At 57.3% G+C, this 27841-nt stretch overlaps 2 protein-coding genes across 3 annotated transcripts in view; both read left to right on the top strand.

Moving 5' to 3' along the window:
- The window catches only part of LOC133348755 (V-type proton ATPase 116 kDa subunit a 3-like), a 48563-nt gene extending 40466 nt beyond the window's left edge, over positions 1 to 8097 (top strand). The window contains exons 17-21 of one of the 2 annotated variants that reach the window (XM_061561715.1): positions 91 to 195; positions 1221 to 1313; positions 1786 to 1903; positions 2294 to 2465; positions 5718 to 8097. In XM_061561715.1, the coding sequence (XP_061417699.1) occupies positions 91 to 195; positions 1221 to 1313; positions 1786 to 1903; positions 2294 to 2465; positions 5718 to 5814 (585 nt within the window). In that variant the 3' untranslated portion in view covers positions 5815 to 8097. Of the gene's footprint in view, positions 1 to 90; positions 196 to 1217; positions 1314 to 1785; positions 1904 to 2293; positions 2466 to 5717 lie in introns of both variants that reach the window. The other variant, XM_061561714.1, reaches the window with a different exon arrangement.
- Positions 8098 to 15620: 7523 nt separating this feature from the next.
- LOC133348710 (basic proline-rich protein-like) lies at positions 15621 to 27165 on the top strand. The gene is made up of 3 exons (XM_061561648.1): positions 15621 to 15638; positions 24098 to 26095; positions 27049 to 27165. Exons 1-3 carry the CDS (start codon positions 15621 to 15623, stop codon positions 27163 to 27165), a joined length of 2133 nt encoding a protein of 710 aa, XP_061417632.1.
- Positions 27166 to 27841: the final 676 nt, after the last annotated feature.

Here is a 27841-nt window from a genome sequence, read left to right as displayed (position 1 = left end):
TGGTGACGGTGACTACGCCTGTCAGCGCTGTGATTGTGGCGCCGGCTCGCTCCGCTGACCCCGCCACGCCGCTGTTGTCCCCGCGAGCAGGCGAAGGTGCAGATGCTGCTGGTGGTGGTGGCCGTGCTCATGGTGCCAGTGTTGCTGCTGGGGAAGCCGCTGTCCCAGGTCGTCGCGTTGCGGATGAAGCGCAGGGTGAGCGGTGCGACGATCGTTTCCGTTGCTCGAGGGGTCCGATTGTGCAACTATGATGGTTCGCCTCCGTTCCCACGCGTGCTGCTGGTCAGGAGGTTTTCATAAACTGCGTCGGGCTGGGCTTGGCTTACGGGGGTTTCCCGCCTTCGGGGGGTAGGATGTGGGGGGGGGTGACCACCGTTTTTAAAGAGGGCGCGAGTTAATCGAGTACGAAACCAGCAGACAGGACATCGTTAGTCGATGAAGTCCGAGACTCCTGCGCAGGGGCGCTGGCTGTGCCGCTCCTTCGTCGCGTCCACGACCCTACGTGGGGATCACAGACGCACAGAGACGCGACCAGCCATAGACTCGTAGCGAGACTCGCACACTTACAGAGACTTGCATGGTTTTTTCACCGTTTTTGTTTTGTTGTTGTAACTTTCTGACTCGCTCCGACTGGACATCTGTGAAAAAGAGCTTCATAGCTCACCGGATTCCTCCAGGATAAATACAGATTCTGATTCTGAGGCTCATAGACTCGCTTACATTAACACGATCCAGAGAGTTACGTAGAGCACTATCAATTTGCAGAGAGACACGTGAACTTTGGCGGGGCGCGGGGGGGCACTGCTCAGAGTTTCTCTCTCCACGAGCGTCTATCCGGCGCCTCTTCTGCAGTCCCGTCCACCGCCCTCGCGTCTCGCTCACCGCACCGCCCCCTCGCTCACTCCCAGTCAAAATCACAATCTTCTTTATTTAGATTGGAAGACTCCGATGAGCTATGAATCCCTTTTTCACAGATGTCCAGTAAGGGCACGGGGTTAGAAAGTTACAACACCAAATACAATGCAGACAAGACGCTGGCGTCACACGGCGGAGTGGGGAGATGCTCGCTGGACGCGCGTCGTGCACATGGGGGCAGCCCCGTTCGTCTCTCTGCCGCCGGACGTAGCCCTCTGGTTGCGATCGCTCACCGAGCCCTCCCCCTCCTCCCATTCGCAATGTCCCCCCCCCCCCCCCATGCCCCCCACTCCGCACCCCAGCAGACGAATCTCACGCTGCTGATTCAGTCGGAGGAGAGGACGCCGCTCCTGACCGCCGTGACCGTGGAGGACGAACCGGACTCTGAGCACGCGGAGGTGAGTGTGCGGAGTCTGTCCACGCGTGAACGCGTTTAGATGAAGACGTCGCGACGCTCTGTCCCGGCCGGCTGCCTGGGTCTGCGCGAGGCCTCCCGCTGGAGGTGTGGAGAAGCTCATCGCCACCACTGTGCTGCAACTTTGGTTTCGCGAAAAAAAATACAAAAACGGCGGCGATCTTTTTTTGTCCATTTTGTTGTCGGCGTCGTGAGACGAGGAGAGATCCTCTCCGGACTTCTCCCAACGAATCCATCTCAATAAAATCGTCTTTTTATCCTTCGGTCGACCCTTCCGTCCCGACCGCGTTGTGCCTGTGGCGCGTAGCGGGGTCGTGACGTGGACTGTCCGTGGGGGTCCGGACCAACGTTCGAAGAAAGGATTTCGTTGCGTTTACAAATAGACGGCCATGTTTGGAACGTGACGTCGCCACGGTTTTCACGAGCCGCACTCCCCCTTCCGCTACAACGTGCAGGTTGACTTCAGCGACATCTTCATGCACCAGGCGATCCACACCATCGAGTACTGCCTGGGCTGCATCTCCAACACGGCCTCCTACCTGCGCCTCTGGGCGCTCAGCCTGGCGCACGGAGGTGCGTCCTCAGTCTCGTCTCGTCGTCCCTCCGTCCGCTCTGCCCCCACCCCGGCCCTTCCCCTTATTATTATTATTGTAACTCTCTGACCCGCCCGTGCTGCGCATCGGTGAAAAAGGGCTTCGCGGCTCATCGGATTCCTCCTGCAGTCTAAATAAAGATTCTGATTCTCAAATGCGGAGAAAGAAAATCTGCGACACGCAAAGCCGTCTCAAAATGGTGGGCCCCGTGTTGATCGCCGGCCGTGCGTGACGGAGTCACGGGCCCTAGGCTCCCGGAAACTTCCCTGGGCTCCTCTTGCTGTGGTCTTCGGTGAATGTGAACGTACGCCACCCCAACCCCCCACCCCCCTCGCCCCGTGTGTCCCCCCCCCCTCCCGCGCGTGCGCAGAGCTGTCCGAGGTGCTGTGGAAGATGGTGCTGAGCTTCGGGCTCCGGTCGACGAGCTTGTCGCACGCCGTGCTGCTGGTGCCCATCTTCGGGGCCTTCGCTGTGCTCACGCTCTCCATCCTGCTCGTCATGGAGGGGCTCTCCGCATTCCTGCATGCGCTGCGCCTGCACTGGTAACCGCGCAACTACAACAACCACCGCTAGCCACCGAGCGGCACTGACGGCGCCACGGCACGCTCGTGCCAGGCCAGGTGCACTTTAGGGCCATCGCGCGTGCGTTGTGGTCGGACCGGGTTCTCAGGGGCAGGGAGATGATGGTCTCGGCCTGCTCACCAGTGACTTAGATAGAGACCCATAGACCGCACAGTCACCCAAAGACTCGCATAGATTGCGTTGCAATTAAACTGGGTTTTTATGGGGGCAGTGAAGTTGATGGTCTGAGCCTGTTTATCAATGGCTACACAACTACCAGCTTTTGAGATAAAAACAAAAATTAGATTTGACTCATTCTTCGAACATTATTCTCGGTTTGTGGAAAGGTGGGTGGGTGGGTGCGTGGGTTGATGCGTGGGTGGGTGGGTGCGTGGGTGGGTGCTTGGGTGAGTTTGGGTGGGTGGGTGAGTTTGGGTAGGTGGGTGAGTTTGGGTGGGTGGGTGAGTTTGGGTGGGTGGGTGAGTTTGGGTGGGTGGGTGGGTGAGTTTGGGTGGGTGGGTGGGTGAGTTTGGGTGGGTGGGTGGGTGAGTGAGTTTGGGTGGGTGAGTGAGTTTGGGTGGGTGGGTGGGTGAGTGAGTTTGGGTGGGTGGGTGAGTGAGTTTGGGTGGGTGGGTGGGTGAGTGAGTTTGGGTGGGTGGGTGGGTGAGTGAGTTTGGGTGGGTGGGTGGGTGGGTGAGTGAGTTTGGGTGGGTGGGTGAGTGAGTTTGGGTGGGTGGGTGAGTGAGTTTGGGTGGGTGGGTGAGTGAGTGAGTTGGGTGGGTGGGTGAGTGAGTTTGGGTGGGTGGGTGAGTGAGTTTGGGTGGGTGGGTGAGTGAGTTGGGTGGGTGGGTGAGTGTTGGGTGGGTGGTGAGTGAGTTTGGGTGGGTGGGTGAGTGAGTGAGTTTGGGTGGGTGGGTGAGTGAGTGAGTTTGGGTGGGTGGGTGAGTGAGTGAGTTTGGGTGGGTGGGTGGGTGAGTTTGGGTGGGTGGGTGGGTGGGTGAGTTTGGGTGGGTGGGTGAGTTTGGGTGGGTGGGTGGCCAGCACTACGCCCGGCTGCCTTTCTCTTCTGAGTGGTGGTGCTTACAGATCGCACCAGCTACTCATTTGAAGCTGAGTCGACCTAGGAGGAGGCCCAGGACCGGTTCAAATATTCTTCACCACTGTTGTTGGTCGTGAGTGGGAATCGAACTCGGGTCGTAGTGCAGCGCGCACACCACTGCACCACCACTCGCACGCACACATGCATACACGTACACACACACTCACCACCAGATGGCGTGCTAGCTTCCGTGGGTCCTGACCTTGTATCTCTTAGTTCATCGTGGACAAAAAACAACGGCAAGTCAATCGCTGTTCACGAGCGTTGAGCAGAGCTCGTAGGTGTTTCTCTCTCTCCCAACGTTGTTCACGCTGCGCTTTGGCATCGAGAGGCAGACACGGACACTCGGAACGCTCGCTCAACATTGCATTACCCCACGTGTTAGACAACGGCCTGCGAAACTACTTCTGAGATCCCGCGCGTGACCTCTTATGGATACGGGGAGGGGGGGGGCAACAGCACTCTCGTACGGGCCCTGGCATAGAGACTGTGGTACAGGTGCGCTTACTGCACCTGTGCATCATCCACTGAGCCTCTATTGAGGAGCCTATTGAGGCCGGCACGGTGCATGAGTGGGTGCTGTGGAAACAAACTAAAACTAAACTATTTTTATTTTACCAGGTAATTCCCCACTAAGCTATAGAGCTCTTTTTCAGAAGCGACTTGGCAATCACAAATGATAAGCTTTACGAAGCGGCTTATCACGTGGACATTTATAGAACTGATTTTGTTGATTCTAGGAGTTTGAGTTTATTAGTTTATGTCATGGGTCTGCATTTGTGACCGGGCTAAGAGCCACCGACCGGCTGCTGCGCTTGAGAATCCAGTTCAATCGCGCGGGTGCCTGAGGTCCCGGCTTCAAACCCAGGATCTCACGGAGCCGGCTCAGTGCCCTCTGCCCCTCTGAGCCCTGAGCCTCTCGGCCGTCTGTGGTTCAGTCTCCTCCTCACCGCGCCGAACTTCATCGGAACAAGGCTGTTTGTGAAACAAACTAAGAATGCCTATTGTTGTAAATGTCATTATTTTGTAAAATTGTTCTTGTTGTATTAATATATTTTGGTGCGGATCCCAGTTCCTGTAACACGTAGAGATACTCGCTGTTTGTGTCATGTCCTATTGAACTCAGATCTGTACTGTACAACAAGTGTCCAGCAGCTCATTGGGCCCTTCCTGCTAAAATAAATAATCTAATTCTCAAGTTATGTTATTTTAAATATGACTAACCAACTAAAACGTAGTAGATCAGCTTTGCTTGTTTAACTTTGTGCCAATTAACGAAGTAATTAGCACAAACCTAAACATGTGCTAATTTACCTTCAAATTAAAGTACTAATATATTGATCGAGGCTCTTCGTAATCTCATTCAGCAGGCACCACATTTAGATATTCATATAATTTACAGCTCTTTGTCAGAATCTGAATAGATGTCTAGTAAATCCTCTGCTGAATAAAGGCCTCCACTTAACGTTTTGGCCATAGGAGTTGCTTGACCATACTTCACCATACTAGTCAATGCAGGTCTGTGAATGGCCTATCTTTCACTCGCCACTGATGCTAGCCACGGCCGCGATGGAATTCCTTGGTTTCGTAGCGCAGCGCGCAAATCACTGCACCACCGCTCCCATGTGTACGTAAACGAGCAAAGAGGAGGGGGGCAGGGGGGTGGGAGGTGGGGGGCTAACTGCGCCGAGATGACGTTCCCCTTCAAAGACTTCCAAGAATCCACACTTTGCATTTACTTTCTGGTTTCCATCGCAACCGCACAACCACCACATGGCTCACGCTCACACGTGTATGTGTGCGCGTGTGTGTGCGCGCGTCTGTCCGTGCATGTCCACGTGTATGTCCGGGTGGGGAGCGGTGAGGCAGCGGTTAGTGTGCCGCGCTATGAACCTGGCGACACGAGTTTGATTCCCGCTCACGACCAACACCAGTGATGATAATCTGAACCGGTCTACGTCCTGTCCTAGGTCGACTCAGCCTCACATGAGTACCTGGTGGTCGGGCGTGGTGCTGGCCACTCACCCCCTCGTGTACCATCACGGCCTCAATAGGTGCTCGCTAACAGTACTTGCCCCAACAGTCTGTTAATGTTGGGGGATCTTTGTCTTTTTGTGTGTCCGTGTCCACGCAGGGTGGAGTTCCAGAACAAGTTCTACAAGGGCTCGGGGTACCTGTTCGTTCCGTTCTACTTCCAACCAATCCTGGAAGGCCTGGTGCACTCAGACTAAGCCCCCCGCGGTTATCCCAAGAAACCCCCCCGCCCCCTCACGTACTTTACTTTTACAAAACGCAACAGGGATTACACGAGATTTCTACCACGCACCTGCCATTCTCAAGCGGTCGGCTGCCGATATTTTTTCAACATCCCCCTCCCCCGCGTCCTCGCGATGGTTTTCAGATTAAAACGTTTTGCGTTCCGGAATTTTAGGGCCAGTTTTAGATGTTTATTCTTCACATTTTCTGATAATTTTGTTGAAAACTTCTTTGTACCAACGACGGTGACGTCACGCGACGCCGCCGCTCTTGGCCGGAGAAGCGCGGCAGTGATGTCACGCAAAGCTAAATGTTCGAATCATCCGCAATTTTGCATTTTGGCCTTGTTTTCAGGTTTTTCTGATTTATCCGGAATTAGAGAGCACGTCCCTCCCAACATACCAGTTTTCAACGCGTTAATCTTACTGCTTCCTAAACAGTTTGGCGACGAAAAATGTCGATAATGTTTGCTTTGAAAAGTCAGTACGTGCCAAACGGTCTAGAGCATTGGCAGCCTAGTGCTTCAGTCGGCAGGGTTGGTCAGTCAGTACGTCGCACGCACGCGCACGCAATGCTGCTCATCTCCCATGCAAACATCAACCTCCCCTTCGCCTTACTGTCGACTGGACGGCGTGATGCTAGCGAGCACCTGCTGAAGGTCGGCAGCACTGCTGGAGAGTGGTGGTGGTGGTGTGGCCAGGACCACGTGTGGGGGTTCCTGGGGTTCTCCCGTGGCTATGGGCGGGCTGCACCATGAGGCTCGGAACAAGTTGAGGTGCTCGGCGTGGCCGGGGAATTGAAATTGAGACCATTGCATCGCCACAGCGATAAAGAGCCTCTGTGTAGACTTTAACAGACTGTTGGGGCGGGAGCTGTCAGCGAGCTCCTATTAAGACCGATACAGTTCCAAGGGGCAGTGTAGCCACCTTTGTCTCTCTAGCGCTGATGTTGATACGCTCTCTCCCCAAGCACTCATTTGAGACTGAATTGACGAAGGGAAGTCCCCAGACTTGTTCTGATTCCAGTTGCTACTGATAGTTCGCTGTGACCGGGGATTGAACTCAGGCCGCCGGGTTCATTGCGCACTGTCACCACCCACCACTGCATCACCCCACCACCCCACCACCCCACCACCCCACCACCCCACCACCCCACCACCCCACCACCCCACCACTCCACCACCCCACCACCCCACCACCCCACCACCCCACCACCCCCCACAGTCACTGCACAAGATCTCCTGTCTAGCCTTTAACAGACTGTTGTGGACAGTGCTGTTAGCGAGTAGAACCTATGAAAGCTGGCGCAGCACACCAGGGGGTGGCTAACACCACGCCCGGCCACCTGTGTATTCCCAATGCTGATGTTTACACACCGCACCTGGGACTCGTTTGAGGCTGATTCGATCTAGGGGAGGCCTAGGACCACTTCAAATATCTGCTGCTGTTGGTCGTGAGCGAGAGTCGAACTCGGGTCTCCGGGTAGCGCACCGCTCTCCTACACGCACGAAATACTGCCACAATGTACAGGTTTTTTTTTTTTATCCCGAATGCGAAAGGGAATTTGCTACTTGAGAAATTTTTATATGGAAAACATTGACTATGGTTTTCTCTTGTGAATGCTGTGTTTAAAATAGTTTTTTAAACAAATCTTTTAGCGGCGGGCGGGCGGGCAGTGGTGGGAAAGGAAACGTTGGGGGGGGGGGGGTGGGGAGACAGTGCACGCGTTGCTATCGCCGGGCACGTAATCCTCGTCTACTTCCGAAATTGAAGTTAAAACCGAAGCTGTGGCGGGCTCGCCCGAGAGACCGCGGGAAGCGAGTCTGGTTCCCGACTCTATGGCCGATCGGGGCCATCGATGGGGAATTTCGCGTTTCCATGGTTTGGTCGCACATTTCATTCCAATGGTTTGGTAAGAGAACAAGGATCCATCGACCCATCGACCACCATCGATTCTCGCGGTGCACGGATCGAATCGCGTGTGCACATGTGTTTGTGTGCGCACGATAGGCTAACGTTACGTCTCGGCTGGCGGGGCTAGCAGAGCTGTTTGAAACGAGAAACAATACAAACGAACTGCTAAAACGAGCCACGGCCAACCAATCCTTGAATCGAATTGTGTCCGTGAATTTAAGACGATTTGATTTACTCGCTTGCTGGGAGGCTGGATCGTGACGGCCCTCATTATTAGCGTATTAACTCCATTGGCGAAGTCATGGCCTTTGTAGCGAAACCTTCCAGATGCACAGTAAAAAACAACCAAAAACAGTGGGTGCCAAGAATATAGCCAACAGCAGGAGCCGAGAACAACTAGAACCGGTCAGAGTGAAAGTGTGTGTGTGATTCCACGATACAGAAGACGCGTTCACGCGGAACCTGTGGCGATTGTGAACGAGTGACGCACGCGCTTCGCGGGTGACGCGCTCCGCGGGTGACGCGCTCCGCGGGTGACGAGCTCCGCGGGTGACGCGCTCCGCGGGTGACGAGCTCCGCGGGTGACGCGCTCCGTGGGTGACGCGCTCCGTGGGTGACGCGGCCCAGGGCCCTCTGGCCCCCACTGCTGCGTTCCCCAGTGTTGTCGTGCCCCCCCCCCCCACCCCCCCATGTCTGCTGCGTGTGGTGGTGCAGTCGCCACCGGCCATTTGCCCGCCACAATGCGACAACTCGGCACGCGCATTGTCACACAAACAAAAATTCCAAATAAAATTCAAATGTTTGCCAAATAATTTGTGTGCGATGTTTTTGGAGTGAACTTCCATCGCTGAACGACGGCTTCCTCGTGCGGTGCCTTCACTGCGCAATTGTGCAGGGCAATCCGTTTACAGATACCCCACTGATTTCCAATGACCCTCCGTCCCTGTTTTGGACAGCTGACGTGTGAGTATCGTGAAAGCGATGTCGCAGAAGGGAGGGTTCAAAGATGTAATGACTGCGCTGAGATTGGAGCTAGACTTGTAAGAGGGTTTGAAATGAAACGATTTCAGTATATGGCAGTCCTCGACTTAAGAACACGCACTTACGAATGGGCCTCGGCAAGATACGGTAATTCTAGATTTGAAGCTTTCGTGACTGCAAGCATTCATATTCTTAGGTTTTTTCGGTAAAGTCACGTAGGTAAAAAATTAAAATTAATAATTGAGGACTTGGTCCAACATGGATTGAATTCGGATGTACCTGCGCTGGTTAGGCATTGCCTCACCAACACTTATTTTACCTGAAATGGCACCTTCTACAAACACAATGACGGTACCCCTATGGGCTCCCCCTTGTCACCAGTAATAGCCAACGTGTTCATGGAAAAGTTTGAATCAGACGCCATCCAGACATCCACCCTGCGTCCTTCCCTGTGGAAGAGGTATGTGGATGACACTTTCGTCATTTGGCCACATGGCCTCCCAGCATTGAACCACTTCTTGGACCACATCAATTCCAGACACCCATCCATCAGATTCACCATGGAAGTGGAGAAAGATGGTAAACTACCATTCTTAGATATTCTGTTTGAGAGGAGACCTGACGGATCCTTGGGACATTCTGTCTACAGGAAAGCCACCCACACAGATTCCTACTTGAAACCTGATTCCCACCACCACCCATCTCAAAATAATTCTCTCATCAAAACGCTATACCACAGAGCTCATGGCATTTCTGACCAACACCACCTGGCCAGTGAATTAAGACATGTACATCGGGCCCTCAGGATGAACGGATACTCTGACCGCACCATCCGCCAAGCTGTTTCTCCCACCATACAGAAACAGCCACATGAAACTCCGATCAAAACTATCACGTTACCATACATAGCAGGCGTGACCAAAAAGATCTCCAAAATTCTAAACAAACATAAGATCCAAGTCCGATTCAGTACAGTACATAAAATCCGTGATCTAATTCCATCTGTGAAAGATGTCATTCCTGACTTACAATGCCCTGGAGTCTACAAACTGAGTTGCAGTTGTGGTGATTGCTACATTGGAGAAACGAAACGTCATATCTCTGATCGTGTCCGCGAGCACAAGTCAGATCTGAAACACGGCAAAACTGATTCTTCCGCCGTTGCCGATCATTGCTACAACGCTGTGGGCTCTCATGAAATTGTCTTTTCCGAGACCAAGGTGCTCTGCAAACCTCCTGGCTACCATCAAAGGTTTGTACATGAAGCCATCCAAATATACAAACACAGACATAATTTCAACCGTGATGATGGGTCCAAACTTAGTAATCATTGGAAAGATGTTATTAACCATGCAAAAAAGATTTAACTACACATATTTGGACCATCTTATTTGACAGGCACTATTCTTCAGTTACCGTATAGTTTCTTCTTTTTTCACACACTGGTTTTCCTACTTTAAGTTTTACCACACATATTTGGCAAATCTAGAATTAATCCCAGCAACGTAGCAAAAGTGCTGTTTCATCTACATAACAAAGGCTAAGTCCCATTCACAGCAGCCGCACCTTTACATCAGCCGCACCTTAACAACTCTTTAGAACCTCCCAGTTCAACCAGTCTACACAACAAAGACTCATTCCTGGCAGTGGTTTCAGCCTCACCACCTCTACATAACAAAAGGCTCAGTCCCATTTACACGCACCTTTACATCAGCCTCACCTTAACAACTCTTTTCAACCAGTCTAGACAACAAAGGCTCATTCCTAACAGCGTGCTTCAGCCGCACCGAACCTCACAATAATAATATTGAAGTACCGGTGAAGACGCTTGACGCCGAGGTTGAGGCACACGTATATTTATTTCACAGTATGACAGTGGGCATATACACTCTCACCCGTATAACTCGGGATACACCCCTAGCTAACTCTGTCCTAGCCCCGAATCCTCCACTAATGGGCTAGGGGAGGCTAACTGGCCCGACACTGGTAAGTCGGGCCCGGTACCCGGAGTTCCAGACCAGCTCTTACAAGAGCACCGGCTCTGGCTTTCGGGACCACGCCGCTGGCTCAATCCTGTCCGGCCCTGAAAAGGACATCGAACCAGGGGAGTCCAGGGCTCTATCTAAGACGTCTTCAATCTTCTTCCCTTAGCTTAAACATAACTGCCGAGCCCTTTGAAACATCCCCTTTTATACCCAACCCCTCCCTGAGGGGTGGGGCCCCGGGGGATCATAACGTTCGAACCAGCCCCCCCCAGGGTGTCTGGCTCGGACGTCGTAGAGAGCACTTGCTCGTGCACTTACGTAGCCCCGCCCACTGTGTTTGTTTTCCATAGGCTGCCATGCATAACGGGCCCTCTCTTTAACACCCCTACAATATCCTGCCTTGGCTCCTCCCACCCTCAACCAGTATATATACAAGGCCTGTTTTCTTGGAATTTCTCTCACTTGATACAGCTATCGTGCTGTGACGGTTCCACCTGAAGACGGAGGATTGTGTTGCCTCCGAAACGTCGTGATTTTTATTTTATTTTAATTTTACTTTTATGAATTTAAATTTAAATTTTTTACCTACGTGACTTTACAGAAAAAACCTAAGAATAAGCACACATGGACTCCATCTATATGGGATTGTGTGTTCCCCCATGGCACGGGTCGACTCCACATTAATGGAGTTGGCTCAAAGTCCCAATTCAGGGTCACAAAACTGGGCAATTGCTGGCCCCAGTTTTTGATTGCCTTCTGTTTGCTTGTCTGGTTTCCCACGCCTCTTCAGTCGAACGCATTACAAATTTGTACATCTAATTTTATTATTTAAATGGGGTGGAACACTCTACCTGTGTCTACTATGGGCAGTGTCCACCATCGGCAGTGTCTAAGATGGGCACAACATGTCAACAAATGGGAAGTTATTGAAGCCAACGATGACTTAAGTGGACGAAAATCGTCAATCGAGACGATGGCTACGACTACTCACCAACACCACCAATACCAACAGCCGCCATTCGCCACCAAGTGACCGAGACGTCACCACGGCGCGTGTGCCAGGCCAGGTGCACTTTGAGGCCACGTGAAGTGTCGTTGGAGAGAGACCCAGTAGGTGCCATGGGTTGGCTGACTGAGATGACTGGCTGATGCACCACCAGCTGTACCCCCTGCTGTGCCAACAAAATCACCACCACCAGCACCATCGTCATCTACCCACTGGGGAGAGAGCGAGTGCGACGAGAGGTCGTGCACCGAGGTAACGCGGTTAGCATCGCCAGAGGCTGCAGGGCACCGACATTGCGGCGCTGACCTGGCCCGGGAAATTGACGACGACGCCGCCGAGGAGCGAACAGAACGGTTCACCGCTTTGGTCGACTTGGCGGAGATTCCGACTCGAATTTAAAAAATCCGCCGACTTGGGAGTGCGCTCGCATTCCACGGGTTCGCTGTCGACTCGGGGCCGAGGGAGTAGTGCGATAATCCTCTTCATCACCTACGGGACGTGAGGCCGCACTGAGTTCCCTCCACTTCTTCCTGTCCTTGGCAACTTGTTGAGGCTCGCCCCAAGAGAGGTTGATCACTGTCACCAGCTCGTCCTTAACGGCCTTGCGCCACGTGGTCTTGGGTTGCCCTTTTGCCCGGTGATTTCCATCTTAGGGCAATTTTTTGGAATACTTTTAGTGGTAGTGTCGACCCGAGACATCAACTAAAATAAAGTCGGAATAAACGAGCGCGGTGCCGCAGGGACCGCGTAAGACTGCACGTGAACGTGTTCTGAGATAATCACAGGAACTGTGGAACGAACGAGAGGCAAGCCTGGTAGGACGACGAATTGAGTGACATCGTCAGCAATTTGCACGTGGTGGTCAATTGTTCAGTGTCCACCATGAGCAGTGTCCACCACGTACAGTGTCCACCACGTGCTGTGTCGACCATGAGCAGTGTCCACCACTCAGTGTCCACCACGAGCAGTGTCCACCACGGGCAGTGTCCACCACAGTGTCCACCACGTGCAGTGTCCACCACTCAGTGTCCACCATGAGCAGTGTCCACCCTGGGCAGTGTCCACCACGTGCAGTGTCCACCACTCAGTGTCCACCACGAGCAGTGTCCACCCTGAGCAGTGTCCACCACGGGGCAGTGTCCACCACGAGCAGTGTCCACCATGAGCAGTGTCCACCCTGGGCAGTGTCCACCACGTGCAGTGTCCACCACGTGCAGTGTCCACCACAGTGTCCATCACGAGCAGTGACCTTGAGTGGAGTTCTGAGATGTTGCTATGCCTGATGACGCTGGGTGTTATCTCCTGCAGCGAAACGTCGGATGTGATTTGTCAAACTTTGGTCACGTTTCAACGTAAGCGGATTTTCTGAAAAACAAAAAAAAACAATTGGCTCCCTTGTCCACGCGACAATTGGATCGGTTGGGCTGTGTCGGGTGGTGGAGGGCACACAGCTCACATTGACGTTACATCCACAACGTCTAACCCACAGCAAGGAAGTCGGGCATGAATTATTATTATGAGCATTTATATATATTGAACACATAACTGAGTACGAGCTAATATTTTGGCGTGACCCTATTTTCCACGAAGTCCCTTGAGGCGGTAAACTTTTTCTGGGTTTGTTTTTGCTCAGCCCCACCTCTGTAACCCGGAAAACTGTCAGCAGAGCAGGCAGCTGTCAAGCCACGTGGTGTACTGGCTATACCGCACCTCACTGGACAATGTCACCAGACAACACATGCTCCATCCGTCACTAGTTGTCACCAGTAACCAGCGATCACACCCAACACACACCACCACAATACAACACACCACACTGTCTGTCACACCAGCTGACATGTCACCACCTTTCACCAGCTGTTATGTAACTACCGTCACACCAGCTGACACGTGACCACCGTCACACCAGCTGACACGTGACCACCGTCACACCAGCTGACATGTCACCACCGTCACACCAGCTGACACGTGACCACCGTCACACCAGCTGACACGTGACCACCGTCACACCAGCTGACACGTGACCACCGTCACACCAGCTGACATGTCACCACCGTCACACCAGCTGACACGTGACCACCGTCACACCAGCTGACATGTAACCACCGTCACACCAGCTGACACGTGACCACCGTCACACCAGCTGACATGTAACTACCGTCACACCAGCTGACATGAGACTATCATCACACCAGCTGCCACGTGACCACAGTCACACCAGCCGACATGAGACCATCATCACACCAGCTGACACGTGACCACCGTCACACCAGCTGACACGTGACCACCGTCACACCAGCTGACATGTAACCACCGTCACACCAGCTGTCACGTGACCACCGTCACACCAGCTGTCACGTGACCACCGTCACACCAGCTGACACGTGACCACCGTCACACCAGCTGACATGTAACCACCATCACACCAGCTGACACGTGACCACCGTCACACCAGCTGACATGAGACCATCATCACACCAGCTGTCATGTAAACACCGTCACACCAGCTGACATGTAACCACCACGAATTTACAGCTGACGTGCGTCATTCACCACACTGTGTTCAACCATCACGCACTGCAGGTCACAGTGCTTCTGTTTATGCTTGGACTCTGGAATTCCCTCCCGTCATCTCGCGTCACAGGTTCGCAAGACACCTTCCCGGTCTGATCTGTGACACCTGCGATAGGGCCGTTTGTTGCTGGCTGCATGGCGTTGTTGGGCCTTGGCTCGGCATCTGCGATATTGAACAAACAGAAAGTGTTGCACCACCTGACGTGCACCGATCATCCCGAAAACCAACACCGCTCCGATGGCACCAGTTCAGATCCTGGCCAGGTGGAGTGGTGGCGCAGTGGTTGGTGAGTTCACGGTGCTATGAACCCGGCCACTTGTGTTCGATCCCCCTCCCACGGCTAATACCAGTGGCGAGTATGTAACGTCTGAATCGCACCGACCAGTGTGGTTAAGTATGGTCAAACAAACATCATGACCGACACGGAGGCCTTTCTCACACCATGCATCCCCAAGCAATTGCAGGGCTGCGCTTCTATCTTATAATAATTAGTGACATGGTGCTCTGGTCCCGTTCGCTCAAGAAGGTCTTCATCATTGAGCTCACAGTACCCTGGGAGGACTCAGTAGATGAGGTTTATGAGCGAAAACATCTGCGCTATGCCGATCTAGCTGCCGAAGCACTGCATCATGGCTGGAACACAGAAGTCCGACCAGTGGAGGTGGGCTGCAGAGGTTTTGTGGCAACATCTACAACCAGACTGCTTAGAGACCTGGGAATTAAGGGCCAGAGCCAGCGTTCGGCAATCAGAGCTGTATCGGAGGCGGCAGAAGGCAGCAGTCAGTGGCTCTGGATGAAGAGGAATAACCCCAGCTGGGCCCCGAAGTGAGAGGGCCAGGAGGTATGCGGTCAACAATGCTTGACTCAGGGAGGAGGACGCCCCTGCCATGCATAGTCCCATGGGATGTTGGCTATCAACAACAAGGCAACTCCTATGACTAATTGGGAATGGGACACAAGCGTAGGATTGATCACCCTGTCGCTGGCCGCCTTTGGGGAGGGTGTATAGTGTGAAAGGCCGAAACACCCTAGGAACCAAATGTATACTACTGACGATGCGCTCCCCAAATTTCACCAGGCTCACTGTTCATGAACTCTTGGAAGTGCTTGCACAAAGGATAGTAACATCTCATCCTGTGTTCTTGGAATCTAGCGCACGAGTCCGCCTTCACCGCATGAATGATAACCAAGCAGCACGAGCGACCATCCTCCACGCACAGAATCCGCCCACCAACCCTGGGTGTCTCCAGCCACCAGCCAACCAACATCTGCACGCATCACCACCAGCTCGCCACGCCTCACCGCCTGCACCTCCAGCGAGATGCAGCACGCACGATCGGTCAGTCGCACCCAGTTCAGTTCCCGGCACGCTCATGATGCTGCACGCTACTTATGCTTGAAGGTGGTGATGCTGCACCCTGGTGATGCTGCACGCTGGTGATACTGCACCCTAGTGATGGTGATCACTAGTGATACTGCACATTAGTGATGGTGCACACAAGTGATTCTGCACACGAGTGATACTGCAGGCTGGGTATGCTGCACGCTGGTTATGCTGCATGCTTGTGATGCTGATATAATTAGGCAACCTATTTAATGATGTTGTGCACAATGAACAAACACATATCTCAACACTTTTGTCATTAGCACTGTGGCTCTAAAATAAAAAAAAGTAAGAAATAGGTGACGTTTCGGGCCATGGCCCTTCTTTATAGCGCGTAAAAGCGATGTGCCTTCTTCAAAGCACGTGTGTGTGTGTGTGCTATAGAACATCTTCGGGCGTTAGAAACATTTAGGCTAGCCTGCCTACGATCCATCCTGGGTTTAACCAGGCTGGATTGTGTGAGCTCACATATCCTTGAAAGATCTGGACAAAGTCCCATTGGTGAGCTCCTCCGGCCGGCAAGGCTGCGTTGGCTGGGTCATGTAGCCCGCATGCCCAGCCACCGCATGCCTAAACAGCTTTTGTTCGGCCGGATCGAGGGGGCTAAACGGGCGCGGCAACGGGCTAGAGAAGAGATAGAGTGATGTGGTACAGGAGGACGTGGAGTTGAGTGGACTTGCCGATGACTGGTACCAGCGGTGTCAACATCGGCTTCTGTGGAGGAGGCTCGTGAAGGACGCTACTGGGCAGTTGGAGGCAGTCGCCCTCCGACAACAACGGAGGGCGGAGGAGCGATGCTCACAACAACGAGTGGAGCGCCGGGTGTATAAAGCACAGCAAGTTGGCACAGTAGGGGGCACAGGTGGTGCATCGGCCACTCATTTCAGTCAGTCGACCCGTGGCACCTGGGTCTGTCCTGTGACCTCCTGCCAGCGGGCGTTCGACACTTCACGTAGCCTCAACGTGCATATAGCCTGGCACAAGCGGCGTGGTGACCTCACTGCCACTTAGTGGCGAATGGCGGTTGTTGTTGTGCTATGAAAAAGGGAAATTGCCCGAAACGTCTCCTATTATATGTTTCCTTGTTAAGGCCACAGTGGGATTCATTAACCACTCTGTAGAGTCTCTTCTTGTCGTCTTGCGTTCCGTGAACTCGTCCACCTCGACTGGGCGGGCGGGCGAGTGGAATGGTGGCGGTCGAGACGGGACAGTGGCTGCGTCTTCATCCTTGTTGTACGTGTAAGTACGTAGAACTTCCTTCGCGCCGTACGTTGGACAACAAACTAAACACAAAAAGCAGTTTTAAAGAAACGAGTTTGTCAATCGAGATGATGTAAAAGCGCGCAGCTCCCAGTGGTTTCCAAATATCGGAAGCAAGAGCGTTCCAGACGGCCGCGTGACCGCCGTCTTTGTTTGATGGCAGCAGCCAGAAGCCGCCGCTGCTGCGAGGACGAGTGGAGGTCACGTGGTGGTGGTGTATTACTCCTTGACGAGATCAGCGACGTGTTGAGGTTCCCCTCCAGCAAGCACCTTGCCGTGAGTGACGAGTGCCACTCCGGCGTCTTCATTCAGCGAGCGGCACCCAATGCAACTCGACGAGCACCGGACGGACACGGCGGGGATCTTGCAATGTGGAACTTCTTTCGCGCCGTACGTAGCCACCCCCGCTAGGTCGGAGGTGCGGGAAGTGGCTGCAAGGTGGCAGAGCGGCGCGGTTGTGATTGCGCCGCCACGAAGCCGTTCGGCAGGCACCAAATCCCCGACCTCGCCACCACCAAGCAACGGAGCCGACCCCGCGTCCCCCTCACCTCACCTCACATGAACACACCCGCACTCATTTCCCCCCCCCATAGAGCTCCGAGGGGAGGTCGCCTGGCCGACCGGTTTTTATCCGAGAGACCCTTATCGGGATTAATTCTCACGGTTTCCGGCGATCAGGGAATTGGATGACCTCCCCCGTGCTACGTGGCACCGCGGCGCTGCGGCCGGCCTTAATATGGTGTGGTCGCGGCGTGGGGCATTCGGCCACCGCGGTTGAGGCGCATTTCCCCCCACACACACCCCCACGAGTCGACGGGGCAAGCAGGGGAGGCACGGGACAGCATGAATAGCGGGATCACAGGGGCTGTTGCGCATAGTCATGGAGGGTTGGGATAATTGCGCTTGAGCGCGCAGGCCCCATTGTTAGGGAGGGTAAGGGGTTAATTAGGATGTACGCCGCCAACGTCGCTCACTGATTAGCATATCAACAGCGCCCGGAACCGCCGTGCGCGGGCTCGGGGTGCGCGAGCCCATTGTTCAGCGCAGCATCCCCTTTGAGGTAGGGAGGATAAATAGAGGAGCGCAGAGGGGAAATCGCTCTCTTCTCTCCAGCGCCAGGCGACAGGACGCTCTCCAGTCCAGCGACCCGATCGTCCGTGAGACGCATCGAGGCACGCTGCGAGCACGGGATCAACGAACCGCCGTGGGCATCCAGCAGGGAGTAAGTAGGTGAATTAGAATCATAGCAGATAAATCGGGAATAGGTATAAAGGTATCAGCGTAGGCCAGCCTCGTCGACTCACTGATTTAACATAAATTACCAGGTATCAGATAATAAATCATTAATAGCGAAGCGTGGTCTCGCGTGATATTGTGCAGTGTGAGCGTGTGGGTGCGCGTGTGTACACTGTGGTTCACCACGTGAGTGAGCGCTGCGTAGAGCGGCGCACGAGTGGGTGTCGCGTGTGTGCAGGTGTGTGCGCTCGTAGTGTGGGTGAAGGGGTCGGTGCGTCCGCAGGTCCCCGATCCGTCTGTCGCCGCCGGGACTCGCGCAGTGTGAGGGCAGCGTCGTTCGCCCCCGACCCCCGTTTAATAGCGCGTGATCCGTGGAGAGACAACGCAGCGTCTGCAGGTGAACGAGGGCGTGCGGCGAGCTATGCCTCTCACACGAGCTCGCGGAGGGACGGACCAGGGAGGGGAGCCGTCGGGCGATGAGCCCAGCGACGGCAGCAGCTGCTCGCAGAGCAGCGAGGGGTCGGCGCACGGCGGAGCCCCTGCCATAGGCACGGAGCAGGGAGGGACTTCGGGGACCAGCGGCCCCAACACGGTCACTCTCGCATCACGAGGCCTCTCCCACGCAGATCGTCGGGATCTGTGTTTAGACTGGAGGAGGAATCCGATGAGTCGTAAAGTTCCTTTTCACAGATGTCCAGTAGCGGCGGGTCACAACGTCACAGAGAGAGAGAGGGGGAAACAGCACGGGCAGCCCTCGCCCAATCCACTGCTGGATGAGGGAGGGGATTTCACCATACTTCATCACGCTGGTCAGCGCGGGTTGGTGAAGACAGGGAACATAGAAGTACAGTGCGACAATGAATGTGGTTGCCACTGGTAAAATAGCCATACAGCCATGATACCCAAGGGGGAGCGGTGGCGCAGTGGTTGACACACTGCGCTGTGATCCCGTGATCTGAGTTCAATGTCCAGACGCTCCGGCTACCATCAGCGGCGAGCCTTGGAGCGCTCCCCGCCTTCACCAAGCCGCACTGACAAGCGGGGCGAGGGATGGTCACAGCCTCCAGGCCTCGTAGGGCACCCGCAACTTCCACAGTGCGGATTGCCTCCCTGGGCTAGGAGTGTGGAGGTGGGGGTGAGGTGTGACTGGCTGGGCTAGGAGTGTGGGGGTGGGGGTGAGGTGTGACTGGCTGGGCTAGGAGTGTGGAGGTGGGGGTGAGGTGTGACTGGCTGGGCTAGGAGTGTGGGGGTGGGGGTGAGGTGTGACTGGCTGGGCTAGGAGTGTGGAGGTGGAGGTGAGGTGTGACTGGCTGGGCTAGGAGGGTTGGGGTGGGGGTGAGGTGTGACTGGCTGGGCTAGGAGTGTGGGGGTGTGGGTGAGGTGTGACTGGCTGGGCTAGGAGGTGGAGGTGGGGGTGAGGTGTGACTGGCTGGGCTAGGAGTGTGGAGGTGGAGGTGAGGTGTGACTGGCTGGGCTAGGAGTGTGGGGGTGGGGGGAGGTGTGACTGGCTGGGCTAGGAGGTGGAGGTGAGGTGTGACTGGCTGGGCTAGGAGTGTGGGGGTGGGGGTGAGGTGTGACTGGCTGGGCTAGGAGTGTGGAAGTGGAGGTGAGGTGTGACTGGCTGGGCTAGGAGGTGGAGGTGAGGTGTGACTGGCTGGGCTAGGAGTGTGTGGGTGGGGGTGAGGTGTGACTGGCTGGGCTAGGAGTGTGGGGGTGGGGGTGAGGTGTGACTGGCTGGGCTAGGAGTGTGGGGGTGGGGGTGAGGTGTGACTGGCTGGGCTAGGAGGTGGAGGTGGGGGTGAGGTGTGACTGGCTGGGCTAGGAGTGTGTGGGTGGGGGTGAGGTGTGACTGGCTGGGCTAGGACTATGAGGTGGGGGTGAGGTGTGACTGGCTGGGCTAGGAGTGTGGGGGTGGGGGTGAGGTGTGACTGGCTGGGCTAGGAGGTGGAGGTGGGGTGTGACTGGCTGGGCTAGGAGTGTGGGGGTGGGGGTGAGGTGTGACTGGCTGGGCTAGGAGTGTGGAGGTTGGGGTGAGGTGTGACTGGCTGGGCTAGGAGGGTGGGGGTGGGGGTGAGGTGTGACTAGCTGGGCTAGGAGGGTGGGGGTGGGGGTGAGGTGTGACTGGCTGGGCTAGGAGTGTGGGGGTGAGGTGTGACTGGCTGGGCTAGGAGGGTGGGGGTGAGGTGTGACTGGCTGGCTAGGAGGTGGGGATGAGGTGTGACTGGCTGGGCTAGGAGGGTGGGGTGGTGGGGGGAGGTGAGGTGTGTGACTAGCTGGGCTAGGAGGGTGGGGGGTGGGGGTGAGGTGTGACTGGCTGGGCTAGGAGGGTGGGGGTGAGGTGTGACTGGCTGGGCTAGGAGGGTGGAGGTGGGGGTGAGGTGTGACTGGCTGGGCTAGGAGGGTGGGGGTGAGGTATGACTGGCTGGGCTAGGAGTGTGGAGGTTGGGGTGAGGTGTGACTGGCTGGGCTAGGAGTGGGAGGTGGGGGTGAGGTGTGACTGGCTGGGCTAGGAGTGTGAGGTGGGGTGAGGTGTGACTGGCTGGACTAGGAGTGTGAGGTGGAGTGAGGTGTGACTGGCTGGGCTAGGAGTGTGGAGGTGAGGTGTGACTGGCTGGGCTAGGAGGGTGGGGGTGAGGTGTGACTGGCTGGGCTAGGAGTGTGGGGGTGAGGTGTGACTGGCTGGGCTAGGAGGGTGGGGGTGAGGTGTGACTGGCTGGGCTAGGAGTGTGGGGGTGAGGTGTGACTGGCTGGGCTAGGAGTGTGGAGGTGAGGGTGAGGTGTGACTGGCTGGGCTAGGAGTGTGGAGGTGGGGGTGAGGTGTGACTGGCTGGGCTAGGAGTGTGAGGTGGAGTGAGGTGTGACTGGCTGGGCTAGGAGTGTGAGGTGGAGGTGGGGTGTGACTGGCTGGGCTAGGAGTGTGAGGTGGAGGTGGGGTGTGACTGGCTGGGCTAGGAGGGTGGGGGTGAGGTGTGACTGGCTGGGCTAGGAGGTGGGGATGAGGTGTGACTGGCTGGGCTAGGAGGTGGGTGGGGTGAGGTGTGACTAGCTGGGCTAGGAGGGTGGGGGGGGGGTGAGGTGTGACTGGCTGGGCTAGGAGGGTGGGGGTGAGGTGTGACTGGCTGGGCTAGGAGGGTGGAGGTGGGGTGAGGTGTGACTGGCTGGGCTAGGAGGGTGGGGGGTGAGGTATGACTGGCTGGGCTAGGAGTGTGGAGGTTGGGGTGAGGTGTGACTGGCTGGGCTAGGAGTGGGAGGTGGGGGTGAGGTGTGACTGGCTGGGCTAGGAGTGTGAGGTGGGGGTTAGGTGTGACTGGCTGGACTAGGAGTGGAGGTGGAGTGAGGTGTGACTGGCTGGGCTAGGAGTGTGGAGGAGGTTGACTGGCTGGGCTAGGAGTGTGGGGGTGAGGTGTGACTGGCTGGGCTAGGAGGGTGGGGGTGAGGTGTGACTGGCTGGGCTAGGAGTGTGGGGGGTGAGGTGTGACTGGCTGGGCTAGGAGTGTGGGAGGTGAGGGTGAGGTGTGACTGGCTGGGCTAGGAGTGTGAGGTGGGGGTGAGGTGTTGACTGGCTGGGCTAGGAGTGTGAGGTGGAGGTGAGGTGTGACTGGCTGGGCTAGGAGTGTGAGGTGGAGGTGGGGTTGTGACTGGCTGGGCTAGGAGTGTGAGGTGGAGGTGGGGTGTGACTGGCTGGGCTAGGAGTGTGAGGTGGAGGTGGGGTGTGACTGGCTGGGCTAGGAGTGTGAGGTGGAGGTGGGGTGTGACTGGCTGGGCTAGGAGGTGAGGTGGAGGTGGGGTGTGACTGGCTGGGCTAGGAGTGTGAGGTGGAGGTGAGGTGTGACTGGCTGGGCTAGGAGTGTGAGGTGGAAGTGAGGTGTGACTGGCTGGGCTAGGAGTGTGGGGGTGAGGTGTGACTGGCTGGGCTAGGAGTGTGCAGGTGGGGGTGAGGTGTGACTGGCTGGGCTAGGAGGGTTGGGGTGAGGTGTGACTGGCTGGGCTAGGAGTGTGAGGTGGGGTGAGGTGTGACTGGCTGGGCTAGGAGTGTGGGGTGAGGTGTGACTGGCTGGGCTAGGAGTGTGGAGGTGGGGGTGAGGTGTGACTGGCTGGGCTAGGAGGGTTGGGGTGAGGTGTGACTGGCTGGGCTAGGAGTGTGAGGTGGGGTGAGGTGTGACTGGCTGGGCTAGGAGTGTGGGGTGAGGTGTGACTGGCTGGGCTAGGAGTGTGGAGGTGGGGGTGAGGTGTGACTGGCTGGGCTAGGAGTTTGGAGGTGAGGTGTGACTGGCTGGGCTAGGAGTTTGGAGGTGAGGTGTGACTGGCTGGGCTAGGAGGGTGGATGTGGGGGTGAGGTGTGACTGGCTGGGCTAGGAGTGTGGGGGTGAGGTGTGACTGGCTGGGCTAGGAGGGTGGATGTGGGGGTGAGGTGTGACTGGCTGGGCTAGGAGTGGGAGGTGGGGTAAGGTGTGACTGGCTGGGCTAGGAGTGGGAGGTGGGGTGAGGTGTGACTGGCTGGGCTAGGAGTGTGGAGGTGAGGTGTGACTGGCTGGGCTAGGAGGGTGAGAGTGAGGTGTGACTGGCTGGGCTAGGAGTGTGGAGGTGGGGTGAGGTGTGACTGGCTGGGCTAGGAGTGTGAGGTGGGGGTGAGGTGTGACTGGCTGGGCTAGGAGTGTGGAAGTGGGGTGAGGTGTGACTGGCTGGGCTAGGAGTGTGGAGGTGGGGGTGAGGTGTGACTGGCTGGGCTAGGAGTGTGGAGGTGGGGTGAGGTGTGACTGGCTGGGCTAGGAGTGTGGAAGTGAGGTGTGACTGGCTGGGCTAGGAGTGTGAGGTGGGGGTGAGGTGTGACTGGCTGGGCTAGGAGTGTGGGGGTGGGGGTGAGGTGTGACTGGCTGGGCTAGGAGTGTGAGGTGGGGGTGAGGTGTGACTGGCTGGGCTAGGAGTGTGAGGTGGGGTGAGGTGTGACTGGCTGGGCTAGGAGTGTGAGGTGGGGGTGAGGTGTGACTGGCTGGGCTAGGAGTGTGGGGGTGGGGGTGAGGTGTGACTGGCTGGGCTAGGAGTGTGGGGGTGGGGGTGAGGTGTGACTGGCTGGGCTAGGAGTGTGAGGTGGGGTGAGGTGTGACTGGCTGGGCTAGGAGTGTGAGGTGGGGGTGAGGTGTGACTGGCTGGGCTAGGAGTGTGAGGTGGGGGTGAGGTGTGACTGGCTGGACTAGGAGTGTGAGGTGGGGGTGAGGTGTGACTGGCTGGGCTAGGAGGGTGGGGGTGAGGGTGAGGTGTGACTGGCTGGGCTAGGAGTATGAGGTGGGGGTGAGGTGTGACTGGCTGGGCTAGGAGTGTGTGGGTGAGGTGTGACTGGCTGGGCTAGGAGTTTGGAGGTGGGGGTGAGGTGTGACTGGCTGGGCTAGGAGTGTGGGGGTGGGGGTGAGGTGTGACTGGCTGGGCTAGGAGTTTGGAGGTGGGGGTGAGGTGTGACTGGCTGGGCTAGGAGTGTGTGGGTGAGGTGTGACTGGCTGGGCTAGGAGTTTGGAGGTGGGGGTGAGGTGTGACTGGCTGGGCTAGGAGTGTGGGGGTGGGGGTGAGGTGTGACTGGCTGGGCTAGGAGTTTGGAGGTGGGGGTGAGGTGTGACTGGCTGGGCTAGGAGTGTGGGGGTGGGGGTGAGGTGTGACTGGCTGGGCTAGGAGTGTGGAGGTGAGGTGTGACTGGCTGGGCTAGGAGTGTGGAGGTGAGAGTGAGGTGTGACTGGCTGGGCTAGGAGTGTGGGGTTGTGGGTGAGGTGTGACTGGCTGGGCTAGGAGGGTGGGGTGAGGTGTTAATCGCTGGGCTATGGAGAGGCGCCGAGAGTTCCCCGCGCGGCTGATAAGGCGATCCCCCAGCCGCTGACGTCTGCCGACAGGCCGCGCCGTCTCCCGGGAGACGCCTCCGTGCACACAAACAGCGCGCTCACCTCAAGCCCTCGCCCCAAGCCCTCGCCCCAAACCCTCGCCCCGAGCCCTCGCCCCAAGCCCTCGCCCCGAGCCCTCGCCCCAAGCCCTCGTCCCAAGCCCTCGCCCCAAACCCTCGCCCCAAGCCCTCGTCCCAAGCCCTCGTCCCAAGCCCTCGCCCCAAACCCTCGCCCCAAGCCCTCGCCCCAAGCCCTCGCCCCAAACCCTCGCCCCGAGCCCTCGCCCCAAGCCCTCGTCCCAAGCCCTCGCCCCAAGCCCTCGTCCAAGCCCTCGCCCCAAACCCTCGCCCCAAGCCCTCGTCCCAAGCCCTCGTCCCAAGCCCTCGCCCAAAACCCTCGTCCCAAGCCCTCGCCCCAAGCCCTCGCCCCAAACCCTCGTCCCAAACCCTCGTCCCAAGCCCTCGTCCCAAGCCCTCGCCCCAAGCCCTCGCCCCAAACCCTCGTCCCAAACACTCGTCCCAAGCCCTCGTCCCAAGTCCTCGCCCCAAGCCCTCGTCCCAAGCCCTCGCCCCAAACCCTCGCCCCAAGCCCTCGTCCCAAGCCCTCGTCCCAAGCCCTCGTCCCAAACCCTCGTCCCAAGCCCTCGCCCCAAACCCTCGCCCCAAGCCCTCGTCCCAAGCCCTCGTCCCAAGCCCTCGTCCCAAACCCTCGCCCCAAACCCTCGTCCCAAACCCTCGTCCCAAGCCCTCGCCCCGAGCCCTCGTCCCAAACCCTCGCCCGAGCCCTCGTCCCAAACCCTCGTCCCAAACCCTCGTCCCAAGCCCTCGTTCCAAACCCTCGCCCCAAGCCCTCGCCCCAAACCCTCGTCCCAAACCCTCGTCCCAAGCCCTCGTCCCAAGCCCTCGCCCCAAGCCCTCGTCCCAAGCCCTCGCCCCAAACCCTCGCCCCAAGCCCTCGTCCCAAGCCCTCGTCCCAAGCCCTCGCCCCAAACCCTCGTCCCAAACCCTCGTCCCAAGCCCTCGCCCCAAGCCCTCGCCCCAAACCCTCGCCCCGAGCCCTCGCCCCGAGCCCTCGTCCCAAGCCCTCGCCCCAAGCCCTCGTCCCAAGCCCTCGCCCCAAACCCTCGCCCCAAGCCCTCGTCCCAAGCCCTCGTCCCAAGCCCTCGCCCCAAACCCTCGTCCCAAACCCTCGTCCCAAGCCCTCACCCAAGCCCTCGCCCCAAGCCCTCGCCCCAAGCCCTCGTCCCAAACCCTCGCCCCAAGCCCTCGCCCCAAGCCCTCGTCCCAAGCCCTCGCCCCAAGCCCTCGCCCCAAACCCTCGCCCCAAGCCCTCGCCCCAAACCATCGCCCCAAGCCCTCGCCCCAAGCCCTCGTCCCAAGCCCTCGCCCCAAGCCCTCGCCCCAAACCCTCGCCCCAAGCCCTCGCCCCAAACCCTCGCCACAAGCCCTCGCCCCAAGCCCTCGTCCCAAGCCCTCGTCCCAAGCCCTCGCCCCAAACCCTCGTCCCAAACCCTCGTCCCAAGCCCTCGCCCCAAGCCCTCGCCCCAAACCCTCGCCCCGAGCCCTCGCCCCAAGCCCTCGTCCCAAGCCCTCGCCCCAAGCCCTCGTCCCAAGCCCTCGCCCCAAACCCTCGCCCCAAGCCCTCGTCCCAAGCCCTCGTCCCAAGCCCTCGCCCCAAACCCTCGTCCCAAACCCTCGTCCCAAGCCCTCGCCCCAAGCCCTCGCCCCAAACCCTCGTCCCAAACCCTCGCCCCAAGCCCTCGCCCCAAGCCCTCGTCCCAAGCCCTCGCCCCAAGCCCTCGCCCCAAACCCTCGCCCCAAGCCCTCGCCCCAAACCCTCGCCCCAAGCCCTCGCCCCAAGCCCTCGTCCCAAGCCCTCGCCCCAAGCCCTCGCCCCAAACCCTTGCCCCAAACCCTCGTCCCAAGCCCTGCGGCCCCGCGGTGGTTGCGCCCCGACAAGCCGAGGAGGAGTCGCGCTGCCTCGGGCACGCTTTGCTTGCTGTGCCCGCGATCCGGGTTCGACTCATGGCCGTGGCACGTGCACGAGTTTCCCGTAGGTGGAATCGGCCTTGCTATTAACTCAGTGAATGCGCAATGCGCCTTTGCCCGCTGAGGGTCGGCTATCCAATGTCCGCAGCTCGCACAGATGGCTCCTCGTCACGCCAGGGGCATCGCCCGCTATGAAGATGCGGCCATTGCATCTGGGGAGACCTCGCGTCACCAAGCCGCCGCCTTTTTCTTCGTGTGGCTGCTGTTGTCGGTGAATCGCTGCGACGATACCTCTACTTCACATCGATCTTTGTGGGTCTCTACCTGATTCTAGAGGTCTCTATGTGAATCTACGGTTCTCTTTGTGTGTTTAGGGGTCTATATGGGAGTCTGGGGGTCTTTATGTGAGTCTAAGGGTCTGTATGTCAGTATAGGGGTCTCTACATGAGTTTAGGGGGCTCTATGTGAGTCTAGAGGTCTCTACGTGAGTCCAGGGGTCTCTATGTGAATCAGTGGGTGTCCGTGTGGCTCTAGATAGCTCTATATGTGCTTATAACCAGCTCCGATTTGACAACAGAAGTCTCACTCCGAATCAGTCGGGCGGCGTTTTATTTTAATTGGCCGCACAATATTGTGTGGAAGCTACCTGGTCTGTCGCTCCGCACGAAGCTTCGGGTCTTCTCGGCCACGGTCACGCCATCCCTTCTCTATGCTTGCGAAACATGGACCACTCTAATGGAAAATATGCGCCGGTTTGAAACATTCATGCTGGCCTGCCTACGATCCACCTTGGGTTTAACCAGGCTGGATTGTGTGAGGAGCTCACAAATCCTTGAAAGATCTGGACACATTCTCATCAGTGCGCTCCTCCGGCAGGCAAGGCTGCGTTGGCTGGGTCATGTAGCCCGCGTGCCCCGGCCGCCGCGTGCCCCGGCCGCCGCGTGCCCCGGCCACCGCGCGCCCCGGCCACCGCGTGCCCCGGCCACCGCGCGCCCCGGCCACCGCGTGCCCGAGCAGCTTATGATTGGCCGGGCGGAGCTCCGCGCCACTCGGCGGAGTCCCCCTGCGGCCGCGCGGGGCCCAGCGCCGCGTGCGATGCGCGTCGACCCTCACCGTCTGGAGCGCTCGCGGTGACCTCGCGTCGACCGGAGTCGTCCCTGGGCTCACGCGGCCCTCAACTGCCTCTGAATCTCAGCGGCTCGCCCGACTCTGGGGACCCGGTCCAGCCGGCGCCTTTGCGCGTCTCAAAAACAACACGGGCGGGCATTCCCATCGTCACCTCGAGTCAATGCGCGCGTCACAGCGCAGGCTACGGTTGAACAGTATCGCGTGGCTTTATAGTCGCGTGGTTTAAAATCTGGGGATTTTTGTGTGTTCGTGTGTGTGCGCGCGTATTCTTCGCATGGAAAAGAAAAACACGGCACAAAACCGGTACCGGCTTGCCATCAAAACACAAATGACCACAGCAACAGCCAAAACGATTTCATCTGAAGACGCTGTACAGACACTGCGAATACATGTAGTACAGAGAGAAATTCATAGCTCCGTCTTGTGGGTCTCTGCGTGCGTCTGTGGATCCTCACGTGAGACGATGTACAGTATGCGTCTCTGTGTGGGTCTTCTGGTCTCTATGTGGGAATATCGGTCTCTTTGTGGGTCTCTATGTGAGTCTGTGGGTGTCTACAACACGTGGATTTACACTGTATCTAAATACAGGCGTGTCTCGCTTAACGAGCGAGATATGTTCTCCGAAAATGTATCGGTAAACGACCGTCGTTTTCCCACTGACTCCCTCCCATGTTAAAAGCTG

This window comes from Lethenteron reissneri, chromosome 28, assembly GCF_015708825.2.
Source record: "Lethenteron reissneri isolate LAM-NWPU_2019-01 chromosome 28, ASM1570882v1, whole genome shotgun sequence".
Classification (NCBI taxonomy): Eukaryota; Metazoa; Chordata; class Hyperoartia; order Petromyzontiformes; family Petromyzontidae; genus Lethenteron; species Lethenteron reissneri.
This window is presented reverse-complemented; position numbering and strand designations above follow the sequence as displayed.